Source organism: Aedes albopictus, chromosome 3 (genome assembly GCF_035046485.1).
Source record: "Aedes albopictus strain Foshan chromosome 3, AalbF5, whole genome shotgun sequence".
Classification (NCBI taxonomy): Eukaryota; Metazoa; Arthropoda; class Insecta; order Diptera; family Culicidae; genus Aedes; species Aedes albopictus.
In genome coordinates, this window is record NC_085138.1 from 365,900,438 (window position 1) to 365,912,644 (window position 12,207).

The 12,207-nt window shown below is 41.9% G+C and overlaps 2 protein-coding genes across 2 annotated transcripts; both read right to left on the reverse strand.

Annotated features, from left to right (window-relative positions):
• Positions 1–695: 695 nt before the first annotated feature.
• LOC109396997 (cuticle protein 16.5-like) lies at positions 696–2,238 on the reverse strand. The gene is made up of 2 exons (XM_029875169.2): positions 2,002–2,238; positions 696–1,491 (listed from the first exon to the last, which is right to left on the reverse strand). The coding sequence occupies exons 1-2, from the start codon at positions 2,011–2,013 to the stop codon at positions 763–765; spliced, it is 741 nt and encodes a 246-aa protein (XP_029731029.1). The 5' UTR covers positions 2,014–2,238; the 3' UTR covers positions 696–762.
• Positions 2,239–8,866: 6,628 nt separating this feature from the next.
• LOC109432232 (cuticle protein-like) lies at positions 8,867–10,112 on the reverse strand. Its single transcript, XM_029874818.2, has 2 exons — positions 10,030–10,112; positions 8,867–9,744 (listed from the first exon to the last, which is right to left on the reverse strand). The coding sequence occupies exons 1-2, from the start codon at positions 10,039–10,041 to the stop codon at positions 8,977–8,979; spliced, it is 780 nt and encodes a 259-aa protein (XP_029730678.2). The 5' UTR covers positions 10,042–10,112; the 3' UTR covers positions 8,867–8,976.
• Positions 10,113–12,207: the final 2,095 nt, after the last annotated feature.

The window sequence follows — 12,207 nt, forward strand, 5'->3', positions numbered from 1 at the left end:
ACACTAACTTGATTGATTTTGTGATTCATTATCTAGCTAAGCTCATTTTCAACGGCCTAATTGTTCAACCAGCACAAATGTCTTTACGATATTTGCTATGATTTTTTTGACAAAATCCTTGTGGGATCGTAAGCAGATTTCAGGAGAAGTTTTGTCAAAATAATTGCAATTTTCAAGAGGAAACTTAAAAAGACCCTCGAGGCAGCAAAGCCTGCGTTTATCTTTAGCTGATTTCTGGTATTAATGTCGGTTTTTGTATTCCCAAGATCATTACTGGCAATAACTTTCGCAAATTTCATGGCCAAATGATACTTGCCCGAGATTATCAGAGATTCATGTGAAGCAATTGACAAGTTTTGCATTCAAAGAATTGCTGAGATAAATTGTTTTTTTTTTCTATAATTGTGATACACTTCTTGATATATTTTTTCCATCACCAATCGTCAGAATTTCATAAGATTTTTTAATGTGGTTATAAGTTTTGAAATGCAAACAATTATTTAAAGTATCGCGGTGCACTTGGCAAGGCCTCGCGGTGCACCAAGTTCACCACGATGCACGATCTGAAATCCCTTGCTCTATGGGTATGGGGACCATGGTTAAAGAATGTGAAATCTAACTTTGTTCATTGTTATTAGTTCTAAAATTTATTCAACAAAATCGTTCAACATTTTCGGCGTTTCGTGGTTATGTACATATTGATCACGTTGTTATATTTCTACCTGAGTATCACCAGGATCTGAAAACTCTTTTGCACCAGATTTACCAACCATAGTGAGCACTGTTATCCTGGAAGCTAACATGGGAGGCTTCTGGGGCGTAGCTGATGGTCGTGGCAGCAACAACTGGAGCGGCATGAGCGTACACGGGCTGAGCGGCAACGGTCTTCAGGTAGGTTGGCTGCTGAACAATGGTCTTGCTGTAGACGGGTTCCGACACAACGGTCTTGGCGTAGACTGGAGCTGGACCGTAGGCCTTAGCGTAGACTGGTTCAGCGACCAGGGTCTTGGAGTACACTGGCTCAGACACGTAGGTCTTGGCAACTGGAGCGCTGTAGGCAACGTTCTTGAAGACGGCTGGGGCGGCGTAGGTAGCTGGAGCATAAGCAAGAGTCTTGGCGTAGGTTGGTTCAGCAACAACAGTCTTGGTGTAAGCTGGCTCGTGAACGTATTGGGGCTGAGAGTAGGCAATGGTCTTGGTGGCAACTGGAGCGGCGTAGTGCACAGCTGGCTGAGCGTAGGTCAAGGTCTTGGCGACGGGAGCGGCATAGTGTACAGCGGGTTCAGCATAGGTCACAGTCTTGGCCACTGGAGCAGCGTAGTGAACAGCAGGTTCGGCGTAGGATACAGTCTTGGCAACCTTTACCGGGTGGTGTTCACGGGTGATGGAGCTGTAGCTCACAGCAGGTGCTGGCGAGTAGTGAGCCGCGTGGTGATCAGCTTCCAGATAGCCAGCGCTGGCACAAGCCAGAGTGGCGAACAGTACAACCATCTGGAGGATGAAGAAGAATACAACATATTTAATGTTAGAAATTTTGATCACTTGTTATTTTCAATAAAATTATGAAATGTTCTGTCTTTTTCGTAAATATCTTCTTTCTTTTCATGTGCAGTTTTACTAGATCACAGAAACTTCGAGATGCTGATAGTTTTATTTACAAAGGATCACAACTGTAATTATCACATTTTTTTTTATCTTCAACTGATGAACAGGAGTCCCGTAAACTGGGGTGTAGTTGATCAGTGGGGTGAACCTGATCACTTAATTTCCCGTGAATATCGACTTTCAAGGAAGCAACAATTATATTTTAACCATTCGCAATCCAATGATGTAACATTTAAATGGAATGGTAACTTCTTTGAAAGTCGACATCCGTGGGTAATTGAGTGATCAGGTTCACCCCACTGATCAACTACACCCCAGTTTACGGTCCTTGTAAAAAAAATGATCATCTGCCTTCACGTATAACTTCACAATTTTTCAATCCACCTTCACTCTCACCTTAAACACCATAATGTTGTTGTGAACTTGCACGGGTGCAGATGAAACGATTGAGTTGAACTAAAGCTAACTAAAGCACTGATACAGTTTTCCAGGTCGCCTCCAATATTTATATTGAAAGCCTTAGCACTTGGGATGATTCTTCTCCGTCTTCCATTCGGCATCGATCAACCGATTGAAATCGTCGGGATCTGACGACGAGATTCGCGAACCGAGAAGAAGAGAGACTGCCTTCCACTGCGTCGCAACCCGGCTTAGTCGAAGCTGGGAAGGAGCGGAAAACTTAGTAGCGAAAAAGCTATCACGCCAAGTAGGTGAGCAGTAAATCGCATAACTCGCAGGTGCGGCGATTCGGAACCATGGACGGACGACAACATAGCGTTCGCCGGCTAATGAGATTTGATTCGGTTTTTTTCTGGTCTCGTCGTTAGATTTTCACAGGGGTTGATTAACCTCTCGATTGGATAAGATGCGAATAGAGCAGGAAGGTGGAAGAGGCAGAAATGTAATGAAAATTACGAAGAGCGCGTGAAACAATAAACGACTGTCGATTGATGGTGAGGTCGGCGCGCTTGGCTATTTCGCTACGCGAATTTATTCTGTCTGTTGCTGAACGCGTGAACGGTTGCAGGTAGTGTGTTGATGGAATTTTATGAATATCCTGACTCAATGCGATCAAAAAAGTGTTGATGCCTCCCAGTAGGTTCCAGACGAGATGTTATAGAGGTCTGAATTAATTTAGCTGAGCTAGCCAGGATATTTCGCTAATTCCTTCTTTAGACTCGTTCATTCTTTAGGCTCGTTCCAGTCATACCATATAGGGTATTGGTTCCCTTATTAAGCATGTGGCTCCCATTTTCATCCCACGAAAAACAAAGGATTGAAGCGCTGTTTGTTTTGCTTCTTATTTTTGTATTTTTTTGTTAGAAGTGAGCACCCATGAAAACAAAAAGAACGGAGTCAATCGGTGCCGTAATCGCTTGTTTTCGAATAGGATGGAAATGGAAGCATGAGATTACTGATGGCACACATACCCTACCACGGATGCAAAACTGGTTAACTGGAAAAGAATGCTCGCAGTTGATTAATGTTGTAGTTCTCTTAGAACACTTTGCTTAATAATTGAAGATTCATGAATACTAAAAAATAAACAAATTCTATGGCGATATAAATGGAATGGGATTTCCTGATGTTCGACCTTGCTCACTGTGCTCCTCGCCTTCTTGTACCTCCCGGATAGGCAGGAAATATTGCCTTGGCAGTGTTGTTATCCGACATTTTTGCAACATGTCCAATGTCCATCTTCCATCAACCTATCCGTTCGGCTTTGGCCATCTTCTGGATGCTGAGTTTACCGTAGGTACAGCGAGCTCATGGTTCATCCTGAGTCTTGCGCAAGCTAGCAAGAATTTATGTATGTTTCCAACAAAAGCTAGCTTCGGGTGGAAATTGATCTCGGCATTCTCCAGGCCGTGAAAGTAAAACAGAACCAGGGACTTTACGAGGCACTCACCAGTGCCACATCATGAAAGAGGTTCATAGCCGGCATCTCTAATTAAAGATTCATGCAAAATATTTCGTTTAACCTAATCAAATTTGATAGATTTAAGCATTTTATGTTAGTATGAAAACTTGCATGCAACTTTTGGAGGGTGACTTGTATGGGAAATATCGTACCTAACATAAATCACTTAAAACTATCAAATTCGATTTGGTAAAACGAAATATTTTGCATGAGTCGTTCATTTAGATGTTAATTGTCCAATTAACCTTTTGATTGCCTAAAAAAATATTTCCTTGCTTAATGGCTGGCAGTCAAAGAAGCCCAAAATCGCATATTTTGCCCTATAAATTGAGGTATAGCTCAAAATTGTGACGTGTTAGAGCAAATCTGAGCCCGGATTCGGATTCAGCGGCCCAAAATCCTTCAGAGACACATAAGTTTGCTCTTGAGACAGACAAAAAGTTATTTTTTGTTACGCTGTGTTATTCACAATTATTGGCTCATGCAGGCATCACTTAAAAATTATCCTAAAGAATTCTAATACAAATTATGGAGAATTTCCTAGAAATTTTTGAAGTAATTAAAAAATCTTGAATAATTGGGTGTTCCCTTGGAAAAGATCATGGAAGAATTTGTAAAGGAACGCTTGAACAAATATCGTAAGAGATCCCAAAAGGACTTCCTGAAGATACAATTCCTGGAGAAATTCCAGGAGCAGTCCCTGAAAAAAATCCTGGAACAATCCCTGAAGGAATTTCAAAAAGTATATCTGGAAGAATCCCTGGAGAAACTGCTGGAACAACCCCGGCAAGAATTCCTGGAGGAATCCCTGAACGAGTTCATGAAGGAATTTCTTAAGTAATTATTAGGAGAAATTTTGGAAAACATCTCTTGAGGAATTCCTGGAAAAAATTCTAGAGGAATTTCTGGAGGAACTCCTGGAGGAATCCCAAGATGATATCCTGGAAGAATCCCTGAAGCAATTTATCTAGAATCTCTGGAGGAAATCCTCAATAGATGTCTTCAGAAATTAATTCTTCCAGGAATTCCTTCATGTATTCTTTCAAGGATTCCTCCAAGATTGTTCCAGCAATTTCTCCAGGGATTCCTCCAGATATACTTTTAGAAATTCCTCCAGGGATTGTTCCGGGCATTCTTCCAGGAATTGCTCCTGGAATTTCTCCAGTGATTTCTTCAGGAAGGGCTTTCGGGATCTCTTTAAATATTTTGTTGCCGCTGGCTGCACTGCCTCCAATTGGTTACCAGCACAAATAAAAATCGTTAACGAATGACAGGAGATGAGATAGCTGATAGGAGTCGCACAAAAGGTGCGAGAGATAACAAAACCACCTGTTTATATCTTGATGTGACGTTATAACTTAGCAAACTCTAATCTAATCAATTTATTATTCTACTTAAATCTAAATATTAAAAGTAAGAAACTGTATTGAACTAGGTAGAGTGAAATGTGAAATACTAATCAAACTGATTTGGTTACAGTGCCTAAAATGGGTTTGAAGCCACAAAAAGTAATGAGCAACATGTACAACTAGTATGAGCAACACTAATGACTAATGTGTCAGTTACACTAAAATACTTAAAAACTAGTGATTAACTATTTGATTTATTATAGATAGATCGGTTTTAGTTGCGTTGGGAAGAACGGTTTGAAGTTGGTTGAAGAAAACACCGAAAAGTGTAAGTGATTTGAATTTGTTAAAACGGTTCTGGAATTAATAAAACCAATTTACTTGCAGTTTAAAGCTGCCATGAATCACACATCAGTCGTGTATTCTTTCGGCTGCTAACAGCCCGGTGCCCGCCACATTCCTCGTTCTGTTCCCCGCCAACATATTTATTCAAGCATTCCTTTAGAAATGCCATAAATTCTTCCATATTTTTTCCAGGGGAGCACCCAAGAACTTCTCTAGGATTACATGAAGATTTTTTAAACTACTTAAAGAATTTCTTCAGCAATTTGCATTAGAATTCTTTAGGATGATTTTATAGTGATGCATACAGGAGCCAATAATTGTGAATAATTAGCTCTAGTTAAAAAATCTTGTAATCGTGAATAATTAAAAGTAATGAGTCAAGAAATTCTTTAAGAAGTCATCCAGAAATCCTTTCACAAGTATCTCCAAGAAATCTTTTAGGAGTTCATCCACGGATTTGTTCAGGAATCCATCCATGAATTCCTTCAAGAATATCCCCTGCAGCTACTGCAAAGGAATTGCTTCAGAAACTCATCCTGCGATTCTATAAGGAATATATCCTGAGGTTCTATTCCTTTCCAAGAAATTAAAAAAAAAAGTATATATTCCTGGGGGAATGTCTGGAGGAGAAATATCTGTTGTAATTCCTGGAGTAATCCCTGGAGGAATTGCTGGGGGAGTCCTTGGAGAAATTGGATGAAATCCTGCAGGTAAGCCTGGAGAAATGCCTGGTGGAGTTCCTGGAGGAATGCATAGAGCAGTGGTCACCAAACGGCGGCCCGCGGGCCGCATGCGGCCCTTGACATGGTTTTTTGCGGCCCACAAACTGATTTTGGAATATATTGGAAAGTGGCCTACTCAAAGATTCCATAATGAAAATCAGAAATTTCACCATAATTCAAAACTTTAATGGGAATGAATATCAACTACTGATGAACTTTGTCATTATCCCGGAGAGTTTTTCAAAAGCTGTTAGATTTTTGAAAGTTTTACAAACTGTAAAAGACTACTTTTTCCAATTTTGTTCCGAAAATTTTCGAAACTGTTGTTAAGGCTAAATTTACAGGTTCTCTGTCATGGATTTCGGACTTGTGGCAGAACTCGTCACTAGTAATTTGTTTAATTTCACGAAAATAAAATAAAATAATGTTTTTTTTATTTTTTTTTATTCCAAATATTTCAAAACATGCAAAGGAAGTATTGTCCAAACTTTTGGAATTTCGCTGAAAACTCTTCTTCCCCATACAATATTTTAGGGAAATATCTTAAAATTATATTATCTTAAAATATCTATTCTTAATTGGCTACAAACACTTGCACACATTGCTCAGGAAATTATGTCTGCAGGTTTATTTTCATTGGTATCATAAGAAATTACGCAAGAAAAACTTTAAAAAATCATCAACTATTTCCAACAGTATCTCAAGGCACTTTTTCGGAATTTCTTTCGAGAACCCCTAGAAATCATTCTGAAATTTAATAAAATCCACGAAAAGTCCCAAAAAATTTTGGAACACGATTCCAAGATTAAAAAAAGGTTCAATATACTTCTCAGGAAATTCCTAAGCTGCAGCAAGAAAATACATTCGATATTTTCTCAAAACTGGATCCAGGGGAATTACAAGAAATTTATCCGTGTTCGTGTCTTGGACTTCTGCACTGTAAGTTCATCCACAACATTCTTGAAGAAGTCCATATTGTTCCAGCCAGCATCGCTATTGCTTATTTTTCGTATAACTTACAAGTAGCTAGTCTGAAATAATTTGCTCAAAATTATTAATACTAAGAACTACAAAACCTAAATATTACTGTCATTATATCCTGTTTTTAATTTCCTACGATTTTCAGGATTTTTTCTAGTGAAATAAAACCTCAACTACAGGTTGTTTGGTTCTTTGCTAATGTTCAATAATTTCAAAAAATCAAACAAACGAATTTTGTATTGCATTTTGATTTTATTGAAAATGAACTCTTAAATGTCTTGCGGCCCGCAGTCGCTTTTCAAAATTCAATTTTGGCCCGCAAAGACAGTTAGGCTGAGGATCACTGGCATAGAGAAACTCCTGGAGCAATCCCTTGAGGAATCTTTAGAGAAACTCTTGGAGGAATCTCTAAAGGAATTCTTAGAAAAAACCCCTGCAGAAATTCCCAGAGAAAATCCTCAAAGGGCTCCTGGAGGAATCCCTGGAGGAATTCCAGGAAAAATTCCGGCAGAAATGGCAAGAGGAATTCCTGAGGAAATTCCAGGAGGAGTTTCTGAAGAAATCCTATAAAATACTGAAGATATCGCTGAAACAATTCTTGGAGAGATCCTGAAGGAATCCTAAGAAGAGTTCATAGGGCAATCTCTGTAGCAGTTCCTGAAGAAACCCAAGCAATTCCAAGAGGACCCAAAATAGGTCCTCCTGCTGCAGGAGTCCTGCACAAATGGTCCTAGTCCCTTTGGGATCCGCGTTTGAAAAAATTCTGCCAATTAATGTTCATCATAAGTGTTTAGCCCCTAGTAGAGTTGAACCTGCCGAGCGAGCCACTACTTTGAACCCGAGGCTAGTTTATCTCGGGACCCACGCTTTACATCCCTTCCGAAGAAAGAACACACAATTTGTAAGTATATCGGGAGTGGGATTTGATCCCTGGACCTCGGCATGATAGTCACGGACCATCACACCAGGTCCGTTCCCCCCACTGTGTTCGTCGCCATTGGTATCGGTTCGCGTTCTTCTCTGGTTGACTTTTCGGTGCTTGTTGTTTTACTGACACCATCCCACTAATGGAGGGCCCATATAGCCGAGGCGGTAAACGCACAGGTATTCAGCATGACCATGCTGAGGGTGACGGGTTCGATTCCCGGTCGGTCCAGGATCGTAAAGGAAATTTCCTTGACTTCCTTGGGCATAGAGTATCTTCGTGCCTGCCACACGATATACACATGCAAAATGGTCATTGGCAGAGGAAGCTCTCAGTTAATAACTGTGGAAGTGCTCATAGAACACTAAGCTGAGAAGCAGGCTTTGTCCCAGTGAGGACGTTACGCCAAGAAGAAGAAGAAGATCCCACTAATTTAGGGAACTATGTTTATCTTTCCGGAAGCTACGGATTCTGCATTGGCATTTCCTTCAACTACAGGTTTAATAGCTAGGCTCAAGCACCAGTCTTCATCCGGGGTGGCGGGGTCTGAGCCTCCACCCGAAAAAAAAAAAATATGAATCAGATTAAAGTGAAGTATTGGTGCGGATTATTTCACTAATATAATATTAGCGCATTTGCCCAAAAGTACACGCGGCAAATCCCTGAGGAAAGGAACAGCCGCGTTTTTTGCTTCCCTTTTACTCCATTTTCATGGGAGATAACATTGCGGCGTTTCCTCAAGTGCGGCTGTTCCTTTCCAAGAGGATTTGCCGCGTTTGGAACATTACAAAGGCCGCGCGGTGTATCATATTCAGCACATCAGCCAATATAACAAATTAATTAGATGTTTGTGTATGCCTACCACCAATTCAAGCGAGAATTGTTCACAAAACGTCTACGGAGCTCGTTGGAGTTTTCATAGTCATCATCTGCTTTTGCATGTGTATCTAACGATAAGAAGTTTCCAAAGGTGTTCTTCAGTGATTACCTATAAACCAGATTTTGTTCATTGTTATTAGTTCTTATATTTATTCAACAAAATCGTTCAACATTTTCGGCGTTTCGTGGAGCACGTTGTTCCATTTCTACCTGAGTATCACCAGGATCTGAGATCACTTCCCCTCAAATTTACCAACCATAATGAGCGCTGGAATCCTGGAAGTTCACATGAGACACAGTGGCTTCTGGGGCGTAGCTGACGGTCTTGGCAGCAACAACTGGAGCGGCATGAGCGTACACGGGCTGAGCGGCAACGGTCTTCAGGTAGGTCGGCTGCTGAACAATGGTCTTGCTGTAGACGGGCTCGGAGACAACGGTCTTGGCGTAGACTGGAGCTGGAGCGTAGGTCTTAGCGTAGACTGGCTCGGAGACCAAGGTCTTGGAGTACACTGGCTCTGACACGTAGGTCTTGGCAACTGGAGCACTGTAGGCAATGTTCTTGACGACGGCTGGGGCGGTGTAGGTGGCAGGAGCATGGTAAGCCAGAGTCTTGGCATAGGTGGGTTCAGCAACGATGGTCTTGGTGTAAGCTGGCTCGGCTACAACAGTTTTGGTGTAGGCTGGCTCATGAACGTATTGGGGCTGAGAGTAGGCAATGGACTTGGTGGCAACTGGAGCAGCGTAGTGCACAGCTGGCTGAGCGTAGGCCAAGGTCTTGGCGACGGGAGCGGCATAGTGCACGGCGGGTTCAGCATAGGCCACAGTCTTGGCCACTGGAGCGGCGTAGTGAACAGCAGGTTCGGCGTAGGTTACAGTCTTGGCAACCTTTACCGGATGGTGTTCACGGGTGATGGAGCTGTAGCTGACGGCAGGTGCTGGCGAGTAGTGAGCCGCGTGGTGATCAGCTTCCAGGTAGCCAGCACTGGCACAGGCCAGAGTGGCGAACAGTACAACCATCTGGAGGATGAAGAAGATGACATGGCCAATGTTAGAAATTTTGTTCATATTTTATTTTCCCATAATTATGAATTCTTCCATCTTTTTCGTACAAATCTTCACTTCTATCTTGAGCAGACTTATAAGACTACCGAAACTTAGCCTGTCTGATACACAACGCCTCATTTCCAAAAATTACAACTGTAATGACCACATGTAATGTCCTTTTTATGAGAAGCAGTCATTTTAAATTTCATTATCTTCACTTATAACTTCACAATTTTTCAATTCACCCTCACTCCTCACCTTAAACGCCATAATATTGTTGGGAACTTGCACGGGTGCAGATGAAACGATTGAGTCGAACTAAAGCTAACTGAAGCACTGATACAGTTCTACAGCACGCATCCAATATTTATATTGAAAACCTAAGCACTTGGGATGATCTCTCTCCGGCTCCAGCAGTTCGGCACCGATCAACCGATTGAAATCGTCGGGAACGGACGTTGAGATTCGCGAACCGAAAAGAAGAGACCTTCCTCGCCGCGCAACCCGGCTTAGTTGAAGCTGGGATAGAGCGGAAAACTTAGTGGCGAAAAAGCTATCACACCAATTTGGTGAGTAATAAATCGCAGAACTCGCGAGCGCGGTGATTCGGAACCGCGTCCGGACGACAAGATTGCGTTCCTGGTATCGTTCAGTGTTTTTCGCAAGGATTGATTTACCTCTTGATATGAAGAGCGCGGGTAACAACATGATGCCGACGACCACACCGTGGGCTCTTACGTTGCGCGGGTTTATTCTGTCTGCTGCCGAATGCGTGAACGGTTACTGCTGCTGGTGTGATATGGTGCTTCATCGTTAAATTATAACATCGTATGAATTGTTTGCTCTGTTTGTGTAAATCGAAAAAAATCTAAGATGCATTCCAGGGGCCATACAGCCTAGTGGAGGATATTCAGCAATAGCTTTGCTGGGGAGTTGGAATTCGATTTCAGGTCAACGGTGGCCAGGGGGCGTTTATAGGGGAGAGCAAAAAAAGTAAGCAGGGGTTTTTCAAGGGCTCCGAAGGAGTTCAGGGGAGTACCATGATATCTCAGGGGCAATTTTAAAAGTGTACCAGGAGGTCTCAGAGGCGTTTAAAGGGGTCATTCCAACTGGGTTCCTGGGGGTCTCAGGGGCATTTCACTCAAGTAAAATTTGTTTAGTCAAATAGGCTAGAAGAGGTTCTTAGAACCATCATAAAACTAAAATGAAAGTATTAGGTTTTAACAAGGGTTTTACGACGGTTTTTAAAACCTCTACAAGACAAATTGGTCATCAAAATGTTACTTGGGCAGGGAGTCTCAGAGAGGTTTCAGGGAGTCTCAGAAGTTCATCAAGGAGTCTCAGGGGATCTCTGGGGAATTTTAGAGAGTCCCAGGTGCCTTTCAGAAAGTTACAGGGCCGATTCAAGGAGGTTCAAGGAGGTTATAGGGGGTATTGAGAGGTCTTATAGGGTCTCAGGGGATGACAAGGGGCCCCAGGGGCGTTTCAAGGGGTCTCAGAAGATTTTAGGAGTATTCCAGGGGTCTCACTGGCGTTTCAGGGGGTTTCATGGGCTGAGATGCCAGATTATTTTATCAAAAACCTGTATCAATACAGATTTTTCTGTATCGTATTTGAGGGTATAATAGAAACCAAGAGCCCTAGACTTCAATAGAAAATATAAAAAAAGTTTTACTTTTTGACGGTTTTTAATTTTTACTGGTATTTACTTTTCCAAAACATGTGAAAATGTACAAATTTTATAAATAATAAAGATTTCAATATTTTTTTTTTGAAATAACTCCAAATTTTATGCTTTCTGGAGATTACTATCACATTAAAAAAATCTGTATTTTTTCTGTACTCTGTATCTTGTCTGTATAGAAGGTCAACAATCTGTATAATACAGAAAAACTGTATATCTGGCATCTCTGCGGTTTAACTTAACTAACAGGGGTTGCAGGATATCAGGTGGTCTCGGAGGTGCTTTAGGAAGTCTGAGAAGAGTTCACGGGGCTCTAAGAGGGTTCGGGGGAATTCTTGGGGTGTTTCAGGAGGGTACCAGGTGGCCTTAAGATCGCTCCAGAGGTTCTCAGAGGCGTTTCAGGGAGTCCAAAGGGGTCTCAGTGGTACTTGGAGGTCTCAGTAGCGTTTTACGGGGTTTCAGGAGGTACCATGACTCATGAGGTCTCAGGGGCGCTTTAAGACATCTCAGGGGCTTTTCAAGGGGTCCCAGTGGAGTTAAGGAGGTTTTATTGGGGTGCTTAAATATCTCAGAAGCGTAACAAAGGGTCTTAGGGGTATCTGGATGTGTAAGGGGCGTTTAAGGGGGTATCATGGGGTTACGAGTGATTCAGGGGTATCTGGAGCGGTATATCGCAACAGGGACATTCTTGGGGGTTTAAGAGACGTCTTATGGGGTCTCAGGGGTGCTTAAAGGAATCCAAGTGGGTAGCT